Source organism: Macadamia integrifolia, chromosome 2 (assembly GCF_013358625.1).
Source record: "Macadamia integrifolia cultivar HAES 741 chromosome 2, SCU_Mint_v3, whole genome shotgun sequence".
Lineage (NCBI taxonomy): Eukaryota > Viridiplantae > Streptophyta > Magnoliopsida > Proteales > Proteaceae > Macadamia > Macadamia integrifolia.
Window position 1 is genome coordinate 11,960,723 of NC_056558.1, and position 24,076 is coordinate 11,984,798.

At 37.6% G+C, this 24,076-nt stretch overlaps 1 protein-coding gene and 1 long non-coding RNA gene across 4 annotated transcripts in view; one reads left to right on the plus strand and one right to left on the minus strand.

Moving 5' to 3' along the window:
- Nucleotides 1–128: 128 nt before the first annotated feature.
- The window catches only part of LOC122090728 (probable ribose-5-phosphate isomerase 4, chloroplastic), a 31,536-nt gene continuing 7,588 nt past the window's right edge, over nt 129–24,076 (minus strand). Inside the window, exons 2-11 of one of the 3 annotated variants that reach the window (XM_042660427.1) lie at nt 19,467–19,594; nt 7,410–7,485; nt 7,106–7,210; nt 6,812–6,907; nt 6,667–6,723; nt 5,764–5,881; nt 5,540–5,606; nt 5,147–5,285; nt 488–636; nt 129–391 (exon numbers count right to left, since the gene is read on the minus strand). In XM_042660427.1, coding sequence (XP_042516361.1) covers nt 5,207–5,285; nt 5,540–5,606; nt 5,764–5,881; nt 6,667–6,723; nt 6,812–6,907; nt 7,106–7,210; nt 7,410–7,485; nt 19,467–19,594 — 726 coding nt within the window. In that variant the 3' untranslated portion in view covers nt 129–391; nt 488–636; nt 5,147–5,206. Of the gene's footprint in view, nt 392–487; nt 637–4,894; nt 5,056–5,146; nt 5,286–5,539; nt 5,607–5,763; nt 5,882–6,666; nt 6,724–6,811; nt 6,908–7,105; nt 7,211–7,409; nt 7,486–19,466; nt 19,595–24,076 lie in introns of those variants that run through there. The other 2 variants (XM_042660420.1, XM_042660436.1) reach the window with 2 other exon arrangements.
- Nucleotides 2,733–4,811, plus strand: LOC122090746. Its single transcript, XR_006143727.1, has 2 exons — nt 2,733–3,067; nt 3,231–4,811. It is a non-coding gene; the product is annotated as an uncharacterized LOC122090746 (long non-coding RNA).

Below are 24,076 nucleotides of genomic sequence, written 5' to 3' on the forward strand. Positions count from 1 at the left end.
ACAAAAAAACAAAAAAAAAAAAAAAAAAAAAAAAAAAAAAAAAAAAAAAAAAAAAAAAAAAAAAAAAAAAAAAAAAAAAAAAAAAAAAAAAAGATTTACAAAGATGAAGTCGAGGCATTCCCAGACAACACAAAACAAGAAAGACTCTAAACTAAGGATCCATGCCTATCACCTCACCTTCGGCAATGCCATCACAAGGAGAAAACCAATCAAAGATCAACAAATCTGAATTTGGGTCTTCCATGATTAGAAGATAATCATCCCAAGTTTCTAACCATCTTGAAGATGCCACGATTTTTGCTAAAATATTTACAACGAAATTACTTTCTCTATAGCAATGGAAAATTTTCCAAGTAATCGAAGAGAGGAAGGATTTTTGGAACCTCCATTGCTGCAAAAAAATATAAATATAAATATAATGGAATAGATTGATGTTACACAAACAATTACCGTCTCACATCACTCTCAACCCAAAGTTGCTGAATACCTTTTAAAAGAGCCAACTCGAGCCCTATACAAAGGGCGGAAAATTCTGCATAAAAATTATTTCCCCAGCCGATGAAGCGAGAAAAACAGCCACAAAGATAACCCTTATAATCTCTAAAAACTCCACCGGCTCCTGCTAGATCAGGTTCCCTAATACACAACCATCAATGTTGAGGTTAATCCAATGAACTTCTGAATTTCTCAAAATTAAACCAACAAACCCTTTATTTAGGTTATTATTCCCTTTATGAAAAGGAGAAAAAGCGAGAGTCACCTGGACAACGCGAGTAGTCTCAAGACAATTCATCCAAGCCAGTCAAAACTATTTTCATATATCATGATCCCAAGACCATTGTGTATCCCCGATGTTCCCATTAGAATCTAGTGGATCTTGGAATCATCTTTCCTTCCAAAATACCTATTATCAAATGGTGAACATCAAAAGGGATACACCATGGTAAAGGCATCCAAATCTTCATGATCGAAGTAAGCATATTACTGAAATCGCTAACAATTTTTACACTCTCAAAGGAGCATCACAATGGGCCGGTCAATTTTGGGAAACAAGAAGAGTGAAGTAACAAGCAAGGAATCCTAAACCTAGTAAGGTTGAACCTATGGACTATGGCTTTCTTTTGACCTCTATTACCTCTATTTTTAGACTCGATTGTCTCCTTGACCCCTATAAATTTGGCACTGGCTATGAATTTAACTTACCAAGTACACCTATGTCTTCATCTTAAAGAACAAAAAAAATACTAATTAGGAAGTCATATGTGTCTTTTGTTCAGGAAAATATCTAGTTTATACACTAGGATTTTTCTAGATTAACCTAGAAAATATTTTCTAAATTTTACCTTGAAATCTATAGACAGTGAATTTTGACACCTTGGGAGTACGTCTCAGTGATGATGATCAAATTCCAACTGTCTCACACAACGACCGAATGAAAAGATTACTATTTTACTCATAGTCTAATTTTTATACCCAAACCTTCCCAAATAGAACTGAAACCCCTAGGAAAGCCTTGTTGTGCCATTTTAAGCAATGTGCATAAAATTTCATCCAAATCCGAAACAATTTTCAAAAATGATTATTTTGCTACTAGTATTTTCTCGATATCTAAACCACCCAGATTTGAGCCAAAACCTTTTGACCAAGTCTAATATGGATATTTTTGAACCTTCCATAAAATTTCGTTCAAATCTGGCATTGTTCTGTTCTTATCTTTTTTCTTTTTTCCTTTTTTTTTTTCAGATGATCATTTTTCCTTGGTAAGCAAACTTCCCCTCAGATTTTTCCCACAACCCCTCGAGTGGTCTTATTTGGTTGTTCTAAGACTTTGCTTAATGTTTCATGCAAATCCAGTATTGTTTGGACCTCGATCAACTCAAAACACCATATCGGTGGATTCTTCGATTTCCATGCTACTTTTAGTGAAATATGATTTTAACAAATATATATATATATATATATATATATATAGTGATACTTCACAGATGGAAAGCACTTGAAAAGAGATTCATAGCATTAAATGACACGTTAAAATCGGTCACACGGATTGAAAGCTATAAAATCTTTCAATTTTAGCCATTAATATAAATTCTAATAAAATGTTCGAGATTTGGATGAAATTTTACACGCATGATCCAAATGGTACAGCACGGCTATCTTAGGGGTTTTGGTTTTATAGAAGGTTTGGGTGTTAAAAGTAGGCTAAGGGTAAAATAGTAATCTTTGTCATTCAATCCTCATGTGAGACAGCTGAAATTTGATCATCATCACTAAGAAGTAATTTCAAGGTGTGAGACAGCTGGACTTTGGAATGTATAACTCGTACGAATCTTTCCATTTTCCAATTCAATCTGATCCTCATTCAATCGTTGTGTGAGATAGCTGGAATTTGATCATCATCACTAAGTCGTACTTCCAATGTGTGAGACAGTTGGAATTTGATCATCATCACTAAGACGTACTTCCAAGGTGTGAGACAGCTGGACTTTAAAATGTATAACTCGTACAAATATTTCCATTTTCCAATTCGATCTGATCCTCATTCAATCGTTGTGTGAGATAGCTGGAATTTGATCATCATCACTAAGACGTACTTTCAAGGTGTGAGACAGCTGGACTTTGATCATCATCACTAAAACATACTTCCAAGGTGTCAAAATTCATAGTCTACAGATTTATAGGGTTCAAGGAGACAATCGAGCCTTTAAATAGAGGTAATGGAGGTAAGATGAAACACATAGTCTATAGGTTCAACCTAAGTTTAGGGTCCCTTAGTTGCTTTGCTCTTCTTGTTTTCCAAATTTGACAATTTTCTTTCTTGAGATTGTAAATTGTTCATAGTTCCAGTAGTATGCCTACTTCGATCATAAAGATTTAGATGCCTTGACCATGGTGTATCACTGGTGTTCTCCATTTGATAGTGAGAATTTTGGATGGAAAGATGATTCCAAGATCCACTAGATTCTAATGGGAACAACAGGGATACACAATGGTCTGGGATCATGATATATGGAAATGGTTTTGACTGTCTTGGATGAATTGTCTTGAGACAACTCGTGTGATCCAGGTGACTCTCTCTCTCTCATTTTAAATAAAAGGAACAATTTTTATTTTTATTTTTTTGGGTAAAAATAAAGGGAACAATAACCCTAAGTATTGTGCGGTCATTTCTGATATGGAATATGCCAGAACTCTCAATGTTCAAAATTTTTGGATTGAATGTGACTCAGTTGCAATTGTGAACCTCATCATCAGAGGAGCAATTCCCTGGATCGTCTTTCAGAGATGGAGGAATCTCTCTCCCTTTTTGCAATCGGTGAATTGGAAGATCACCCATTGCTATCGCGATGCCAATCCGATAGCAGATTTTCTAGCCAAATCAGCAGCAAAGTATGACTATTCTGATCCCATTGTGTCTTGGCCAACATTAATAAGGATGGAGTTGGAGAAGGATGCCCTCACGCGTCCTCGTTATAGACTTTTCTAGTTTTCCAGGCTGGGTTCTTTTTGTTTCTCTCCTGCTGATGGCAATGCCGAAGGTGGGGTAGGAGCTAAGGGCTTCTCTCCCTATTTGTGTAGCCTTTTGGCACTGTGAATGGTTTTTTCTCCATTTTTTCATTCTTAATATACTTCAAATTTCTAGCGAAAAAAAAAAAAAACCCCTAAGTATAAGTAAATCTATGCACAATGGAGAAGCTGGTTTGAAATCAGGTCATGGTTATGTTGTAGATAGATTTTGATTCTATTCAAGATTCTTACCCAAAAATAAATATTCTATTCAGGATTTGTTTCCACGGTGGAAAAGAAAGTATTTGATCAATTGTTTGTAGCTTTTATTGCACATAGCCTGAGGGGCACTTCTTCATCCAAAGCTGCGGCCAGGCATCGCCTAAGAGTCTAGGCAGGTTGTTTGGGGTCTGGGCGACAATCGCATAAGTGTAACAGGGTCACCTTAGAGCAAGGTTATGATCTAGCACTTATTCATGCTCAAAAATCATTTATGTAAATGATTCCCTATTTTTTATTTCAGAACTACTAAATGATTATTCCTTCTGTGATTAAATTGGTCAAGGATTTAAGTATTTCTAAGACACTGCGTGTTCATGTGGCTGCTCCTTCAACAAAGATGATTCAAGAAGTGTTTTCGGTCCATCCATCTGACAACTAGATCAAGTTGAACATCGACGGCTGTTCACTGGAAATCCAGGGTATGAAAGCAGGTGGAGTGTCATCTATCATCGGTGGCTTGTCTCTATTGTTTGCAAATTATGTAGGAGTCAATACAAATTTCTGAGCGGTATTGGCAGCTTTTATTGATGGGATTATTCAGATTGCTATTGTCTTCACTTTGATAGAATCTAGGTGGGATGTGATTCAAGTGTAGTGGTTTCTTCAGTTATGAATTATGATCCATTCTATTACGCAGTATTTCAGAAAAAGATGGCTGCTATTAAAGTGTACTAGACAAGAGCTCTTGGAGAATCCCTGGTGTTACAGAGAAACTAATGTAGCGGCGGATGTTTTTGCAAAGCATGTTGCGACTTCTAGGGTGTCCTTTTCCTGGGTTGTGCCTCCAAATTTTATTTTTAATCAGTTTAGCTAGGACGCACTATGAAGGTCCCGCTTTATATTTGTTCGAGATCTCTCACTTTAGATTTTTTTTTTTTTTTTTTTTTTTTTGGCTGATAACCATGCCAAAGGTGGGAAAGCGATTCAAATTTTTCCTTTTTGTTACCTCCCAGTTATTTGAGTTAGTTGTTATTCTATCATTCTATTATTAATAAAGTTTCTTTGATGATACATAGCAAAAACAAAAGAATGGTCCTTTCTTTCTCTAGGGTTGATCTTGGCAACTTCTTGAGTATGCTATCTAATTTTTTCCATAAAGAAAATGTTGTTCATGAAGAAAATGTTGTTCATAAAGGAAAGTTGAGTACTGCCAAATATTGAATCACATTGTCAAAAATACAAGAGAGAGAGAGAGAGGGGGGGGGGGGGGGGGGGGGAGGATCATTGCATGAGGTCCTGAATCCTGACTGACCAAATGCCAAAATGCTGCAAATGAATAAATAGAATATTTAAGAACCCTGACTTGGTCCCCATGTTAAAAATAGGAATTACCAAGTGATAACATCTGATTTCTTACCTGATTTCTGAAGAGAGCCAATATTTAGATCAATCATATTAGCCTTGGCCAACATGAAAATTACAATCCCCTGCTTGTTTTCTTTGGCAAATTATCAACAATCCGCAACCCATACTCTGAAGCAATTATTGCTGTGCAGCTGCAGCATGTCCACAACAGTAAATCAAATTAGATAACAATTTAGAATATTGCAATCTAGGAAGGAACTAGTTCTGGTTGCAATGCCAGTATAAACACTTGGGAAGGAGATTTTCATGTGATATACATGCAATATACATATACAACTTGCAAGAGACATGCACAGAAGTTTTGCTCAGTATAAATTAGCCTGCCAATAACAAGAGCTGTCTTCTAATTGTTATATAAAAGAGTTTACAAAATTAGAAGACTAACGGCATTCCGGATACAATTCCATGGTCCACAACGCCATCAATTTTATCTAGCCTTTCTGCCACGTCAGCTGCAATTAACATTGAAAATCATAGTAAGCAACAGGGAAGAGAACAAAGAAAGTGAGAAAATTAAAGTCGCGAAGTTTAAGCATGCACAAAACTTTAATCTTTAAAGTATTATCGGAAAGTATTGAAAATCAAGGCAGACTCATGGCTTTACTATACCTGGATTCAATATGGGAGAAGTGAAGATGAGATCAAGAACATTATGTCCGTCTCTGGTAATCAAAGGGAAGTCACCTCCCAGTGGATCAGCATGTCCCAAAGCTGGTCTCCTCCACACCTTCAATGATTTAAAAGGGGGAGGGGTGGATAAATAAAATTAGTATACTGAAATGAATTGCGTCTTCTATCTAATGTGTCATCCATGTCCTCTAAATTCAGAGTTCATGGGACAATACTTATCAGTCTCATCTTGTGTCTTTTCACATTGCTTCGTCATGGATGGGTTTTCATCTTTTTCTTGTGTTAAAGTGTCAACTCTCCTCTTCCTAGAGTACAATCCGATCATTTGAAAGTGATGACATAACATTTTCAGATGTCAGTTATGTAACCATCTTCAACATAGGTCATTGTGGATGCTGCAATGGCCAATACGTCATGTTTTCTATTTCTCACTGCTTTTTCCCCAGTCCAAAGGAGAGTTGCATAATTCTAGCTATTGAGTTTGATTCAAGCTCCAATGAGAGAAAAAGGAAATAATGAATAGCGGCATGGAGGCCATTCCAGTATTCAAAATCTAGAATCTTCTTCATATAGATTCTAGACACTGGACCAAATGGTAACTATAATGTCTCATGACAAAGAAAATCATTTACTTCTTTCCCTTTTTTTATGGAGGTGTGTGTGAGGGTGGGGCAGGTGCAGGTTGGTTTTACTTCACCGGAAAATAATTTTCACTAGTTGGGTGTGTTGTGAGATGGGGGAACCATAGTTTGATTACAATAGGAAGCACTGTGATTTTGTTGTTACAGGGAAGGTGTGGAGTATACAGAACTGCAAACAAACAAATAACCAGGGAAAAGATCATTCTAACAAGATAGTGCCTGACTTTTGTGAGAGGCAGACCTCTGCATCTCCTAGAAACAGGTCTTCAATTTCTTCCGCAGTTTGCATCCAGTTATACTGACAAAAGGAAAGTGTCGTTAATTGTATGGCACTCCTTTAATTGATTTCCATTTCTGAAAAGTAGCATTAGAGGTATAAAGCTTACAGTATGAACCAGGACTGGAACAGAACCATCTATATGTCCTGTGTATTGCCTTTCAGTAACAATGAATGCAAGCCTACCAGCTCCCTGTACAATGGACTATAAATAAAAAATGAAAGAAAATCTGTAGTTAAGCCTTCCAGATCCACAAAACCAAAATCTAGATTCAAGAATTACAGATTCAGATAATCTGAGCACTAAAATTATACACACAAGTATTAAATATTCCTCAAGCTCAAGCTTGATTCCTCGTCAAAACCCACAGAAACATGACAGGTAATAAGCAAGCTGACTCACCTTCTCTTGGATTATGGACTCACCATCTTGCCATTTCCGGCGACCAATGATGGCAATAAGTGTCCCCCGTTCCATGATATCAGCATCATTAAATGCAAAATCAATCTGCAATATAGCAATATCATGGTAAGTCCCAAAACAAATATTATATTCCAGCCTTGTTTATGGATCAAGAAAAGAATTATGAAGAGAGTTCATATGCAGCTACATTCAATTAACATGCAATGAGACCACACTAAAACATGTAATACTCACAAAACCCCATAAAAATGCAACTTATTGGACAATAAGAATGCGAGCACACTTGAGAACTTTCTTGGTATTGATTTAATGGGATTCCTGCCTTCACAGCTTCACTCCCGCTAAAAACAGACCTGCAGCTTCCAGAAAGTTTAACTTTTTTGTCAGGATGAAATGGAAAAAGTAACTTCACTCTCACTAAAATGTAAAAACAGACCTGCAGCTCCAGGATGTTTAACGTTGCCAGAAAAAAATGGAAAAAGTAACTAGAAGAACAATGGATTTAAGACAGGATTGGGGATGAGGGGGGGGGGGGTGGAAGAGAGCGAGTAATTATGAATGTATCCTGAACATTCCAATGTGTTCCAAGAAAATCCTAGATGTCACAAAGTACTTCCTGCTTGGCTAAACTTGCTTGCTTAGTTATGACATATGAAAGAGCAAATGACCTTTCAACAAGAGACAGAGATCACTTGAAAGTTCTTCTGGTTCAATTCTTTCCATCCGGTCCATTCATATCTTCCATAATTGGTTTGTCAACACTGTGCTCAATACAGATACTTCAATCCTTAAAAATAAAAAATACAGGATGCACATGAAGAAGTTTTTCACAGGAATCATTTATATGCAAACTTGTAAGGTGGTTGAGAAAGCCTTAAATAACAAGAAAGGGGAGAAAGAAACACATGTAATTTGAGATTCAAGAAGTTTATCTGTGCATGATTTATCACAATACATGCACATGATTGCAAGAGAGAGATGCATATCACTTCTCTGATTCCTAAATTCAAGAAATTGAAAATGTTCTTCCTCTCTGGTGGAAGGAGCATCCATGATCCATGAAAACAGGAGTTTTAGTGGTCTCAGTAGATGTGCCTCAGTTAATAATGGCTTCTTTTCTTTATGCAACAGAGCGGTGGCGAGGTAATGGCTAAAAGAGGAGGTGACAAGGAAGGCGAGAGGAGAGGAAGTAGGAGGTAAAAAGGGACATGAATACACGATAGGAGTGGTAAAAGGGGGCACGATAGGAGTGGTGACAGGGGAGATGAAAGGGGAGGTGAAGGGAGACTTTGCAAGGACGTACAGAGTGCTGATTGACGGTGACAAGAGAAAAACATGCTGCTGGAAGCATCAGGTCATAGTGGCTTAGTGGCGGGTTCTTCATATTACGATGATTTATACCCAAGGATAGGTTACCTTTAGTATGTAGATAAGTCAGTTTACACGGCAGTATGTAGATAAGTCAGTTTACACGGCAGCTATGGAGGACTACGTTTGTTTCTTCTTGCACACTATAACATGGCATGCATTTGTCATGCAGTCGGAGGAAAATGCACATCGGCTCTATAGGACCATGAGGAGACTCAATCCCGCACGTCATAGTTCATATCAATAGACAGTCATACTGCTCAAATCGGAGAAATGAAACGAGTTTTTGAACCTTGCTTATAATATTGTTGTTACTGCTATGATGTTTTGGATTGTGGTTCATTTTAGGGAAAATTACTTGATTACCCACTTTTGGGTTTCCTTTTACAAAATTACCCAACCTATGTTTCAGATAACAAAAATGCATTATTTTGGGTTTGGGTTTACAAAATTACCCAAAATAGTGTTTGTGCCTCAATGAAGGAGTTTTATGACAGTTTTATCCCCACCTCCTTTCTCCCACCTGCTCCTAACCCTTTCTTCTTCTTCTTCTTGCCAACACACCCATCCCTACCCCCTGCTTCTTCTTCTTCTTCTTCTTGCAATCTAATCGATCACATCCCAACACCTCACCCTCGCTGCTGACACCGTCGAGCAGCTCACCCTCGCCGCCGCTGGCTCCCGCACAAAACTAGTTGCAAAAGCAATATCCTTGTATTATTTTCTTAGATTATTTACGAGATTGGTTTTAGCAGACACAGAGTGAGATATTGATAGTGAAGCAAGTCACGTCTTATGTTTATCTGCTTTTCCAAATCCTTTTTATGGCCTACATTCCCTAAATTCGTCTTAAATTTAGGGGTGGGGATCTTGTCGTTTCCTTGAGCGAGTTGGGTTTCTGGTTTTCTCAAGGAGGGTCCTCCAGCAAACTGAAACCCAGATTATATAGAACCTTCAGATTTCAGGTTTCGAAGCATTAAGGGAGATGGGTTGTTGAGTTTCTAGTTTCATTTTGGCTGAGGTAGATCTTTTTCCCTTTTCTATTTGTTTCATTTTTTTTTCTTTCTTTCTTCCTGATTCTTTGGTTTTGTTTGGGTTCAATCTCTGCTGCCAAAGAAAGATCAGATTGTGATTGTTACCCAATAAAATTGCAGAAGAAATCAAAAGAAAAATTGTGGCTGTTCCTGGTCTCAGGATGAGGGATTTCCCTTCATGTTTCGGTGAGAATGGAGTTCCAAGTGGCGGATTTGTCTTCAAGTACCAGAAAAACTGCTCTGACTATAGTTACTTGCGTTTACCAGGGTGGATTGCATGGGAGGTCTTGCTTGATCACTATCACAAGGAGCAAGAATCTGATGGGTCAAGGCCTCAGTGTTGGGAACGACGATTCGAGCAACCATTGCCTCTGTAAAGTCGATATAAAGCCATGTTTGTTTTCCAAGAGAAAGGGTTATAAGAAGTAGAAGGGGTTAGGTAGGTGAGAGAAGGGAGGTGAGGGTTAAAACTGTCAAAAAACCTCCTCAGTTGAGGGATAACACTGTTTTGGGTAGTTTTGTAAACCCAAACCCAAAATAATGTATTTTTGTTAACTGAAACATAGGTTGGGTAATTTTGTAAAAGGAAACCCAAAAGTGGGTAATCAAGTAATTTTCCCTTCATTTTATCTATTGCCTATTTTGTCTGTTGCTGATGGTTATGCTGAATATATTTGACACAAGATGTTTATCTGCTATTGTTGCTGACGATTGGTGTGCTTGAGCTGATATTACTGCTACATTTGTGATGATTGATTGAAGTTCTCTTTGTACTCCTTGGCGTCTGTGGCTGCTATAAGATTGATGCTGCCTTTATTGTCTATTCTTCTTGTTCCAAGCTGGAGCCTTTGATATGTATACTCCAACTTGAGGGAGAGTGTTAAGTTATGTACCACGATAAGGGAGTGTCCCTATCATGGTTTCCTATTATGCTTTATGTTTATTGTTAGTAGAAGTTAGTTGTCAGTAGGTTAGACTAAGTGGACTATGTTTAGACTAAGTGGACTATGTTTCTTATTTTGATTTTTATGAACTTGTGAATTTTGATCGTAGGCTTCCCATTTTAATTATGATTACAGGTTATATAGATTATTACAAATAAGAGGAACAACCCATGATAGATCTATAGTCTGAATCTATCGTGGTTCAGCACAGCTCTCTTGGTTCTCTCTTAGTTCTCTACTCTTCTTCTTCATTACATGTCCTGGTTTGTTAGGCTCAAATTCACTATCTAGTAACTCCTAATTTGACATCAAAACTATAAACTGATTAAAAAATGTAAATCTGGATTACTATAAAATACTGAAAGAATTGTTTAGTAAAAAAATAAAATTAACATAAACCCCTCAGAAACCCTTAAAAGAAGACTTAACAGTAATGTTATCTCCACTGACAGAAAAATACATTAACTCCCATCTTCTGCCACACAGAAACAACTCAAACATAGAGCCACCATACCTTAATACACCAGGCTGGTCCACATCAAATCGAGTAGAGCAGAAATAAACAGCTTGGAAAGTCAACACAACTATGGGTAACATATGACAAAACCACTCAAACTTTGATGACCTGTATTTCACCATGCACTAAATGCTACCAAATTCCCAGTCAATGAGTGGATTTTTTTTTTTTCTTTAGGTTTGGGGGGGGGGGGGGGGGGGAGGTATCATTTCCTTGTGTGGTTTATGTGCACGAACATAGTGAATCTGTCGTCTAAGAATTCATTGTAAGTTTGCAATGAATATCCATCTAACCTGCTTGGTTGTATTCATTTTGAACTTCGTATCTTCTAGTTTGTGCCCTTCAAGAAGATTGGAAACTCTTTCTGAAGTTTCTACTAATAATAACACTATAGAGTATTTCATATCTCAGTTTGTCACAGGACAATTTTTATTGATTGAATTACAATTAAAATCAATTATTAGGAAGATATAGTTGATATTTTCAAACATCTATACAGTCAAGCATATGTGATTAGCATGCTATATTCACTCTGCTCATCCTACTAGAGTTGCCATGCCTTGGTCTACCCCAAAAGAATTGCATCAAATTCTTCAGCCATGTTAGTTCCATAGGAACCTTGGACCTTCAAGGATAGAATAATAGAAAATTCAGGATCGTTTCAAATAGCTTTCTGAAGTCAATCAGGTGTTGGGTATTCTTTGTGACAAGCTGTTTGACATCTTTTAAAGACTCACACTTATTCCATCTGTAAGGAGCCACAGTAGTGTAACAGAATGGGACTCCATGATCGTGATTGGGTGGTTCTTTTGAGTACCAAAAGCCTTTGATATATCATTCCAGTATATGTCAAACTTTTCCGATGTTAAAGCTAGGAGCAATTCTGTCCTATAGGGTTTAGCAGTCTGCCCTATTTATTTTATTTACCCCTTACTTATTGTAATAAGTAGGTTAGGGGCATATTTGTCCCCTAACTTACACCTCTTTTTGGACTTATATTTATATATATATATATATATATTATGTGGAGCAGCCTGCGATAGGACACAATTCACTATCATAGGCTCTACTTTTCTTCTTCTTTCTCTTTGTTTTGTCTTGGTTTGATTACTTAGATTCTGGTTTGAACATGGTATCAGAGCCTCAGTAATCAGATCTAGACTTTTTCTTCTCCCTTCTTCTGATTTTGATTCTTGGTTCACACTCTTGTGGTGTGCAGCCACCTATTGCTGCCTACACTGTGCATTAAGCCTTCCTTTTCGATTGGAGTATTTTTATGTTGTGTACTTGACGATCTACAACTGCTAGGTTAGAGATCTCCCTACCCTTATATCAGTTTTCCTCCCATACAAGAAAAATCGATTACTTTTAGGGTTCTTTCCCTAAATCGATTGTGGTGCTTCTACTTGGTTGATGTTTGCGGCTGCTTTGTTCGATATGTTTGGTACTTCTACTGTGGGTGCTAGTCTTCTTGCCTTATAATTGTCTGGTAAATAACTCTACAAGGATTTGTGCTCCCTTGGTTGATACCCCATCAAAGAATCGATTACTTTTAGGGTTTTTTCCCTAAATAGATTGTAGTGATTCTACTTGGGTGATGTTTGTGGCAGCTTTGTGAGATATATTTGCTACTTCTACTGCGGTTGCTGGTCTTCTTGCCTTGTAATCGTCTAGTAAATAACTCTACAAGAATTTGTACTCCCTTGGTTGATGACCCATTAAAACCCTGAGAAATCGATTTCTCCACGGGACTGTGATGCAGATACACACCCATGGAGCGATCCATACCCATACCCATATGGATTTCCGTACAAAGATGAACTATACCCATATTGGTTTTGGGTCTAATAGGAATTTAGTAATTTACTTTATTTAGGAAGATTGTCTTTGATTTTATTTTATTCATTTTATTTTAGCAAGTTAGGTTCACGTAGGATTTAGAGAGTCGATTTGCTTGGTTATGGTAGTTTCCTATTTTAGTTGATTTTCTTTTTATGTCTTTTATTTTTCCTTTAAAATGGTTGTAACCAATAGATAAATCAGAATAGAAGAATAATTAAGAATTGGTTTGAGTGTGTGCCTGTGTGACCTGGCAGCCTTTGGCTATGTACTCCCTCCCCCACCCCTTTCTTATGCAAATCTTCTCTCCCTCCCCTGCAACTCTAAGTTCATCTCAGGGATTCTTCCGTGCCCCTACCGGCCCTCCATCAACTTTTGATGCAGATACACACCCATGGAGTGATCCATACCCATACCCATCTGGGTTTTCGAACAAAGATGAACTAGATCCACGTTGGTTTTGGGTCTAGTAGGATTTTATGAATTTACTTTATTTAGGAAGATTGTCTTTGATTTTATTTTATTCACTTTATTTTAGCCAGTTAAGTTCACATAGGATTTAGACAGTCGATAGTAGTTTCCTATTTCAGTTGATTTCCTTTTTATGTCTTTTATTTTAATCTCAATTCTCGGCAGAGAACAGAAATAGGGTGGGAAGGTGAATAAGGGTGAAAACACACCTAGGGGGAATAAGAAGGGAGGTTGACTGGAGGAAGGAATTGGATCCTTCGGCTCTGATACCAAGAACTAAGAGATGAACTTAGTAGGGTTCTATTGAAGGGATAACGAAGGGAGTGTTAGGGGAATGGAATATTTTTTTTCTTTTTTCTTTTTCCTTTTGCTGCTGTCGGAACCCTAGAAGAAGGGGAAGAGTTCAATTAACAGTTACAGGGTGGGATTGGGCTTCGGTAGGAAACCAAGGAGAAAGGGATTTTTTTTTTTTTTTTTTTTTTTGGGTCTTTGCTGTTACAGCAGGGAAAGAAAGAGGGCGGAGGGGTTTGGTTAAAGGTAGGGAGGAGTTGAGTTGCTCTATCTATTACAAACAGAAAACTCTTTTTTTTTTTTTTAATCTCAGCAGAGAACCGATATAGGGTGGGAAGGAGAATAAGGGTTAAAACACGCCCAGGGGTGGATAATAAGGGAGGTTGAGTGGAGGAATGAATTGGATCCTTTGGCTCTAATACCAATTCGATGGAGGGCCAGTAAGGGTAGGGAATAATCCCTGAGATGAACTCAGAGTTGCAGGGGAGGGAGAGAATATTCATACATGAAAGGGATGGAAGGAAGCACACAGCCAAAGGCTGCCAGGCCATGCAGGCACACACTCATTCCAAATCTTAATTATTATTCTATTCTGATTTGTCTATTGGTTACAACCAATTTAAAGGAAAAATAAAAGACATAAAAAGGAAATCAACTGAAATAGGAAACTACCATAACTAAGCAAATCAACTCTCTAAATCCTCCATGAACCTAACTTGCTAAAATAAAGTGAATAAATAAAATCAAAGACAATCTTTATAAATAAAGTAAATTTCTAAAATCCTACTAGACCCAACACCAATATGGATCCAATTCATCTTTGTCTGGAAACTCAGATGGGTATGGGTATGGGTATGGGTCACTCCATGGGTGCATATCTGCATCAATTCCCCCGGTATTGAGAAAAACTCGTCCACGAGTTTTGTTGAATGGGAGAATTAACACCAACCGATCAGTATCCATCCTTGCTTGTATGAAGTCACCATTAAAACCACGATCAAATGCTATGAAATCCATAAAGCAAAGTTCATTGGTGAAATAGTGACTTGGAAAAATAAAATCAATCGGTTCACTGAAGAGATCAACCGATTTAAATTTTTCCACAAGTTGATCTTCAACTTCCAATGGTGCAATCCCTTCTTTCATCATTGGTGACTCATGTTCTAGCTCGTTTACCTGTTGCTCAATGACTGAGATCATATCGTTGAAGACAAAGTGCATAAAATCATATGTGAACCATGCTTGGTCTTTGATTTCCCTACATTGACATTGAATCTCTTGCCATTGTTGTTGAGTCTCATTAAGCTTCTCTTGTATCAGTTGCATTTTTTAACAGATATCCAATAAAAGGTCGAGATCCATTGGCTAGGTTTGCAATTAAGAATCACTATGGACCCACTGTGGCAAGAGAACACTTAAAGCAAATGGTGAATGGAAAAAGAGTAATTATATGAAAGTGTAAGGAGGATGGTAGAACGGTAATTAGCTGAGATATCCAAGTGAGTGGCAGTAATGTAATTTCAGAAACTTTATTAGAAACACAATGTTATATAATGGATGAAGGAAGGGACTTGAAAATAGATGGAAAAAAAAAAAAGGAAATAAAATGGAATAAAGGAGAAAGGTAGGGGCAGTTTTGAGAATAAAAAAGAAAGTTATTAAAAGATTAAAAGAAATGACAAAAGGGAGGATCGGGAGTGGGGTTGTACAGTGAATACCATCTCCTACTTGGAGTCGAACCAGAGAAACCAACAAAGGTGGGAGATCATGGATGTTGTGATACAAGAAGGAAAGGAGCCTTACGACTTCGACGGTGGGAGCTTTGAAACCAGGTATGCTTTCTTCTTCTTCTTTTTTCTTCAGTCCCTACCTCTCGATCTCTCTTCTCTTCTCATCTTCTTCTTCTTTTGCCCTTTTTTTTTCTTTTGGTTACTCGAACTCTAGCAGGGAGGGTTTTGAATGAGGCAAAGAAGAAAAAAGGAAACACAGCAAGGGTTTTACTGGGGCAGAAGCGAAGGGAGTGTAGGATTCTATTGAAGGGGTTACGAAGGGAGGTTAGGAGAATGGGATTTTTTTTTTTTTCTTTTGCTGCTTTCGGAACCCTAGAAGAAGGGAAGAGTTCGAATGACAATTATAGGGTGGGATCAGGCTTCGGTAGGAAACCAAGGAGAAAGGGATTTTTTTTAGGTCCTTGCTGTTACAGGAGGGAAAGAAAGATGGTGGAGGGGTTTGGTTGAAGGTAGGGAGGAGTTGAGTTGCTCTCTCTATTGCAAACAGAGAACCCATCTCAGCAGAGAACAGAAATAGGGTGGGAAGGAGAATAAGGATTAAAACACACCAAGGGGGGATAATAAGGTAGGTTGAGTGGAGAAAGGAATTGGATCCTTCGGCAATGATACCAAGTTGATGGAGGGCCAGTAGGGGTAGGGAAGAATCCCCGAGATGAACTCAGAGTTGCAATGGAGGGAGAGAAGATTTGCACAAGAAAGGGGGGGGTAAGGAAGCACACAGCCAAAGGCTGCCAGGCCACACAGGCACACACTCAAACCAATTCTTAATTATTCTTCTATTCTGATTCGCCTATTGGTTACAACCAATATAAAGGTAAAATAAAAGACATAAAAAGGAAATCAATTGAAATAGGAAACTACTATAACTAAGCAAATCGACTCTCTAAATCCTACGTGAACCAAACTTGCTAAAACAAAGTGTATAAGATAAAATCAAAGACAATCTTCCTAAGTAAAGTAAATTCCTAAAATCCTACTAGACCCAAAACCAACATGGATCTAGTTCATCTTTGTCTGGAAACTCAGATGGGTATGGGTATGGATCGCTCCACGGGTGCGTATCTGCATCAAACTGATTTAGGGTCTTCTCTACTACTACTAGTTTGTTCTTCCAACTCTACTCTAGCATCAATTGGTATGATTTATAGTTGATTATTTGGATTCTATGCTACCATTCTATTACCTATTGATTTTGGGTGGTTTCAAAACCCTGAAACCCTAATCAATTTTTCTATTGGGATTGTTATACTTCCTTTGTTTCTAATTATTACTACCAGCCTCCTTACTGCTTGTTGTCATGGCTGATAACAAGTCTACCGACCCTACTACTACTATTACCACTACACATTCTTCGGATTCAGTGAATGTGACTATCACTTCTATTAAGCTTAAGAGGTGTTCCAACAATTAACTATGGGCTCAGGCTATGAAAGTTTATATGATGGCACGAGACAAACTTAAGTACCTTACATATGATCCTCCTTCTACTACTGATGATAGCTACAATGAGTGGATGCAAAAGAATGCCATTACTCTGATATGGCATGGAATATCATGGAACCTGATATAGCTGCCAATGTTATGTTCCACACCACTGCCAAGGGTGTTTGGGATGATTTAAAAGATACATATTCTTAGGAGAAGAACATGAACTGTGTTTATGACCGATATGAAAAGTTGTGAATCGAATGTGTTTCAGCCCCTTACCACTGATATAGATAAACTCAAGGTTCAACGCAAATGAATTCTTTGTATCCAGGTTTCTTGCTGGCCTGAACTCTGTCTGAAGAAGGGTCACATACTTGCTGGTGAGAGTGTACCACATTTACTGATACCTTCTCTCGTCTTTAGCAAATTGCTTCTCCTAGTAAATCTGGGAACTCCACCGAGGACAAGTGGCATACTGCTATTGCTCCTCCTATTCCTTCTTTAGTCCCACTTCCTGATGCTTCTAGTGTTTCGTCCACACCATCTCTATAGGTATATCAGGATAGGAACAAAGAAGTGCAACAGGATGAGGTTCCTATTGCTCCCATAGTTTCACCACCTCTACCAGCTTCTTCCTCTGGTGAAGCTCCACCTCCTTCATTGCCTTCTAACTTACCAGTCGCATTACATAAAGGTACACGTTCCTGCATTCAAGAATCATGGTTCTTTATCCCATCTTCCTTCTTTTTCTTAGAAATTTGCTATGTCATTATCTGCCTCTACTATACCCAAGCATCACTCTGAGACCCTTCCTCTTCCTACCCAGAAGGCTATCATGGATGTTGAAATGTATGCTCTTTTGACCCGTAACACTTGGAGTTTGGTAGATCTGCCTCCTGATAAGGACCTGGTTAATGTCATTGTGTTTACACTATCAAGTACCTACCTTATGGCTCTGTTGAGCAACTCAAGGCCCATCTGGTTGCCAAGGGCTATACTCAATCATACGGAGTTGACTATTTCGATACTTTTTCTCATGTTGCACGGCTGAATATTTTTCGCTTAATTATTTCTTTAACTATTAACCTTGATTGGCCACTATGTCAATTAGATATTAAGAATGCTTTTCTGTATGGTGATTTGACTCAGGAGGTTTATATGGAGCAACCTCCGGGTTATGTTGCTTAGGGGAAGGATAGTACTCGTGTTTGCAAGTTCAGTAAGTCTATTTATGGTCTCAAGCAGTCGCCCAAAGCATGGTTTGACAAGTTTAGTACTATAGTGATGCCTTGTGGTTTTTCACAGTGCTGTGGAGATGACTTTGTGTTTGTTCGGTGATGCGGCGATAAACTGGTTGACTTGATTGTCTATGTGGATGACATTACCATTATTGGTGATGATGTGATTAGTATTGCAGAGGTGAAAACCTATTTACAGCAGCATTTTCAAACCAAGGATCTAGGTGATCTCTATTATTTTCTTGGTATTGAGGTTACGTGAAGCAAGATGGCATCAGTCTATCTCAAAAAAAGTATGTATTAGATCTCTTATCTAATACTGGGATGCTTGCATCGATGATGGTGATCCCCTTACAAATGTTCACCAGTAGAGAAGCCTAGTTGGGAAACTGATACATCTTACTATTACCAAGCCTGGCATTTCCTTCGTTGTTGGAGTTATTAGTAAATTCATGCAGTCTCCTCATAAAGCTCATTGGGATGCAACTGTTTGAATTCTTCATTACTTAAAAGGTGCCCCTGGTAAAGGTTGACTTATCGTCCTAATAAGCATATGGAGTTGGTTGCCTTTTCTGATGCTGATTGGGCTGGTTCCGCCACTGATTTTCGTTCTACTACAGGGTATTGTACGCTTGTCGGAGGTAATTTGGTCACTTGACGGAGCAAGAAATAGACAAAAATTGCCACGTCAAGTACTGAAGCAAAGTACAGGGCCAAGGCTCATATACTTCAAGTCTCTCCTTTTTTAGATGAGTTTTCCTAATGCCTATACCTATGAAGATGTATTGTGACAACCAAGCAGCTATATATATTGTCAGTAATCTAGTCTATCATGAACGGACAAAACACAATGAGGTGGACTATCATTTTGGTCAAGATGCCATGTTGAAGATGTTGGTTGAGACACCGTTTGTTTCATCTTCAAATCAGCTAGCAGATATATTTACTAAGTCCGTGTTTGATCCAAGTTTTCGTCATTACTGTACCAAGCTGAGCATGGGTGATCTGTATGCTCCAGCTTGAGGGGGAGCGTTAAAGCTCTAGGGGCAATTCTGTCCTATAGGGCTTAGTAGTCTATCCTATTATTTTATTCTCTCTCTTTGTTTACTCTTGATTTGATTACTTAGATTCTGGTTTGTAAGAGCCGATTCTTTATACCAAATGAGTACATTATGATGAGAATCTCATAGGCAAGAAAAGTACTTCACAAAGGTTTGAACATTTTTTTTTGGGGGGGGGGGGGGTTGGGGTTAAGTTTTGTTCAAGTTCAACTTTCCTGTCTCTAGTCAAATCATATATTTATCGTTTGACAAATAGGAAAGTGCTGAAAAAAAGAAAGATTCTCACCCTATTCTTCCTATATGGAAAAATGAAGCAAATATAAAGCTTTCAATATAATGAGATGAGTAAAAACACTCACATGGGTATCCCTACTATATCTTTTAAAGCTCCATCTTTAAGTTGTCGGCCCAAATATTCTATTGCCAAACCAGAAGCACGACCAGATCCTAATCCAACCACCATTCCACTTCTGATGTAAGTATCCACCTGCAAGAATCCCAAAATTTGCATACATATTATTCTTCAAGTTAGTCACACTCACACCATAATTGCTATTGTACTTAAAAAGAACTTGTAATGTAAACCCTCTTCCATAAAGTGCACAAAAAAGCAAAACTAATGTTGTACAAACACCACAAAATGTTAAAATTGTATATCACTATTCTGTGATTCAACTCCTTAAGTACAAAAGCTCTTCCTCATATTATTCAGAAAACGAAGATTGTTGGACAAGGTAACCAATGTAACTGAAAGATATTGACAAGCATCTTGGACTCAACTAGGGTTTGGAACTCTATTCTACATACAAGCAGAATGTATTGTAGTCAAACATCACAAGTTACTAATCATGGGGCTCACTTTTTCTATGTTGTTAGATACGATAGAAGAGTCAGTGCATGTCAAGAATATCATCTATGCATGTCAAAAAGTTATAAATAAATCATGACAGTATGTAACAAACGACAGCATCTCTTCCTGTAACAAATGGTAAAGGGTCCATGACCATGAGTCCACACTGCCCACAAGATATTCTGTGGCATGGACATCTCCATAGTTGTCAAGGTGTCGCCAAGGCGGTTTACCTGGGTCCTAGGCAACTGTCTCCTTATTGCACTGCATGCCGCCTTATATTTCTGGACTTATTTATACCAAAGGATCAATGTTTTTATATTTGTTATTTTATTTACTTAGGATATTATTCATAAATAAGCAAATATCCCCTATTTGAATCCAATAAAAATAGTTTAAAAATCAAATTCCAAAATGATAAAAAGTCAACCCCTCAGTCCAAGAACAAAAATCAGATTTTTTTGTTGTAGGGGCAAATTTCAACTTTCAAATGTTGGGGGTTTTCTCAATTCTGAAAATTTTATAAATCTTATCATGGTAAAACATTGCTAAAAACTAAAAAGCCGATAAAATAATCTTTTGTTTTAATGTTTTTAAAATTATTTTCATTCAGGTGATTTTAACAGAATTCGCGCATTTTAAAATAAGTTTGACAAGAACATAACTTTGTCATTACAATTTAGATTTAAGTAATCTTAGATTTGTTGAAAGCTGGTTTTGTGCTATACCCAACACAAAAAGTCTCATGTAAAAATAAAACCATTTTACCAGGAAAACATATTATAGATAAGAGCATTTCTCTAAATGTCGAATTTTATGACTTAATGTGACCTAATGTTGATCTTTGATGATTTGATGTGGCTTAATGTTGATTTTTGACGACTTGATGTGCTACATATACAAGGTATATGTATCATACTAAATAATGTTAGAAAAAAGTGAATAAAAATAAACACTTGGTCGCCTTGTTGCCTGAGCGCTTAGGCAGCCCTCCAACCCTTGGTTCCCCTTGCCCCTTGGCACCGTGCGAACTATAGAATCTCTAGAGATATTCACTAAGTGCTCATTACGCCTTAAATTCATCCATCCATTTAAAAAAAAAAAAAGCAAATATTGTGTGGCACCTAAAACCATTTAATCTAGACCATTGCCCTCTTGACCTCTCAAATTCACCTTTTAGTCCTATCGCATCTTCGTTTTCAGTGTTAAATGGAGTGGTTGCAAATAAGTTCTTTCCCTCAAAGTGTAATATAAGTACTTCCAAGGAAGATGAAAAGACTCTCCATGTAATACAAAATCAGGACTCAAACAAAGCACCATAATGGGAAATCTAACGGCATTCAAAAGGATAAGATCTGTTAGATGTGCATTGATATTTTAGCTTTTCAACAACAACAACTCAGCCTTATCCCATCTAAATGGGATCAGCTACATGATTCCCTGCCCTCAAATCAGCTCTATTGTAGGTCATAGTTGATACAAGTCAAAAGTTATGCATGTCTTTCCTCATCACTTCTTCTAGGGTCATTTAAGGTTAGCCACTGGCTCTTTTAGTCCCTTCAATCTCAATCTCAATCTCAATCAAATCACTCCTCTGTACTAAAGCATGCCATCTCAAACGAATCTCTCAAAACTTATGTTATAGAAAACACTAACAAATACGAAAATAAACAAACAAAGATCCGCAAAGCACAGAGATTTAACAAGGTTCACACACCGATGTGGTGTGCGACGTCCTCGGGTGAAGAAGAAGATGTTTCATTACATAGAAGAGATATTACACCCAAGCAATGGCTAGAAAACTCGCTTTGAAACCCTAGCTCGAAAAACCCCCATAATTATAATGACTTGCTCAACAAGAAGATAGCACATTATATACTCCTCTAAGTCGCGGGTCAATCCATTGGGTCATGGCCGATCTGGTAAACCATACCGCAGGTATCAGCCCAATCCCTCTGCTTCCATCACTAATCTCAGAAAACTTCACATTCAAGTCGCCACCAAAATATGTCGGAGCAGGACATTCTTCAAAACGGGTCAAGAATTCGAGACAAACTTAACAACTTATCATGTATCGAAGCTACTTCAAATCAACTGTACAATGCAATTAGGTGTGCGAAATTTTGGAATTGACTTGATAATTTGATTTGTTTCCTTTATTGTTAGTGTAGAAGGTAGTCAAGTTAGTAGGAGATTTTATTTCAGTTGCTATGTAGGGTAGTTCCAATTTATTTAGCTTCCATTTTTACACTTTGCTTGCATTTATATTGATGTAACTCAATGGAGATTTCAGATTTTGAAGAATTAAAACTTGCTTAAGATTTTTTTGGGTTTGAAACCATGGCTGCCGATTCCCTCTTCCTCCCTTTCTGAAATTTTCAAACCTTTTCTCTTCCTTTCTCCTACTTCCTCTCAATTTCTTCCTCTTCTTTATTATTTTCTGGTTTCTGCTCCTTACCCTGTTCTGGGCGACACTTGAAGTCAAGGAAGAAGGGTCGACCTCTTTTGATAGGGTCTCGTTCGTCTTGAGGGCGTGGCCGAAGGTGAAGCTCCTGCCAATCCATACCCTTGTCCATTGCTCTCCAAAGAACCCAGTAATCACAACAGCTGAAGTCAGTTGCAGGCCATACCTGTAACTATCGCTGGTTCCAAGTTGCAGAACTCTATATTCCAAGTATTGCTTGAATCCTTGAACTGTACTGGTTAGGATTGATCCACCAGGCTTAGGTGATAGTAAATCTGGAATTTCGGAACTGTCGAAGGAGGTTCCAGTTGGCTGAAGCTCAATTCATTCTCTAGTGCTCAACGTGAACCCTTGGCTGTCGTGAGGTTGAAGAAAACATCATAAAGTAGGTTTTACTTCCTTATTTTTATTAAATCCCAGAATTACCCCCTATCTTTTGCTTCTATTCCCCACTCTCTTTATTCTTTTGTTCATTCCAATTATATCCCTTTGTTCAATCACGTTACAGTCTCCTTTCCCTTCTTTTTCCATAACCTAAAGTTCTAGTAAATTTCTATTCTGCCATTACTTATTAGAAGCTTCCACTTAATTACAGAACTGCCATTCTCTTTGATATTTGGTTATGAAATCATGCTATTTATTAATTAAGTGGGCCCTAAGTGATCCGATCTCAGCTTTTGGAACCCGGATCCACATCACTATAATATAATCATTCCTTATTTAATCCTTCATTGTTTTCCCACACATCCATCTCAACATACTCATCTCCGCTACACAGTTTATTCACATGGTGCTTCTTAACTGCCCAACATTCTACACCATACATCATAACCAATTGTATGACTATCCTATAAAATTAACTTTAAAGTTTTAAAGGAATACGTCAATCACATAACACTCTGGACGCACGTCTCCCTTCATCCATGATCCATCCTACTTTAACTTTCTGTGAAACATCATCCTCTATATCACCTTCCTTATTTATGATTGGGCCCAGATACCCAAAATAATCACTTTGAAGAATCTCCCTCTCATCAATTTTCATTGCCTCATTATCCGTCCTAGTGCAACTCAAGTTACACACCATATACTCCTTTATTCTATTTATTTTTAAAATTTTTGATTCCAAGGTTGATCTTTATAACTCCAAATTAGCATTAATCCCTATTATTGTTTCATCCACCAAAACAATATCATCAGCAAAAAGCAAACGCCAAAGAACATCACCTTGAATGTCTCTGGTTAAATCATCAATAATAAGAAAAAACAAATAAAGGCTTAAAGTTGATCCTTGATGTAATCCAATTGCAATTAGGAATTCACTACCTTGACCTTTTACAGTTCTTACACTAGTCACCACACCATCATACATATCTGTGGTTAAGTCCACATATTTACTTAAAACACTTATCTTCTCTAGTATTAGCCAGATTAGCTCTCTAGGGACTCTATCATAAGCTTTTTCTAGGTCAATAAAGACCATATAGAGATTCTTCTTACAACCTCTAATAGCTTCTATAGGAGATCTTCCAGGCATAAAACTGGATTGATTCTCCGTAACAGTAGTTTCTTGTCTCAGGTGGGTTTCAATAACCCTCTCCCATAATTTTATAGTATAACTCATTGATTTTATGCCTCTATAGTTAATCCGAAAA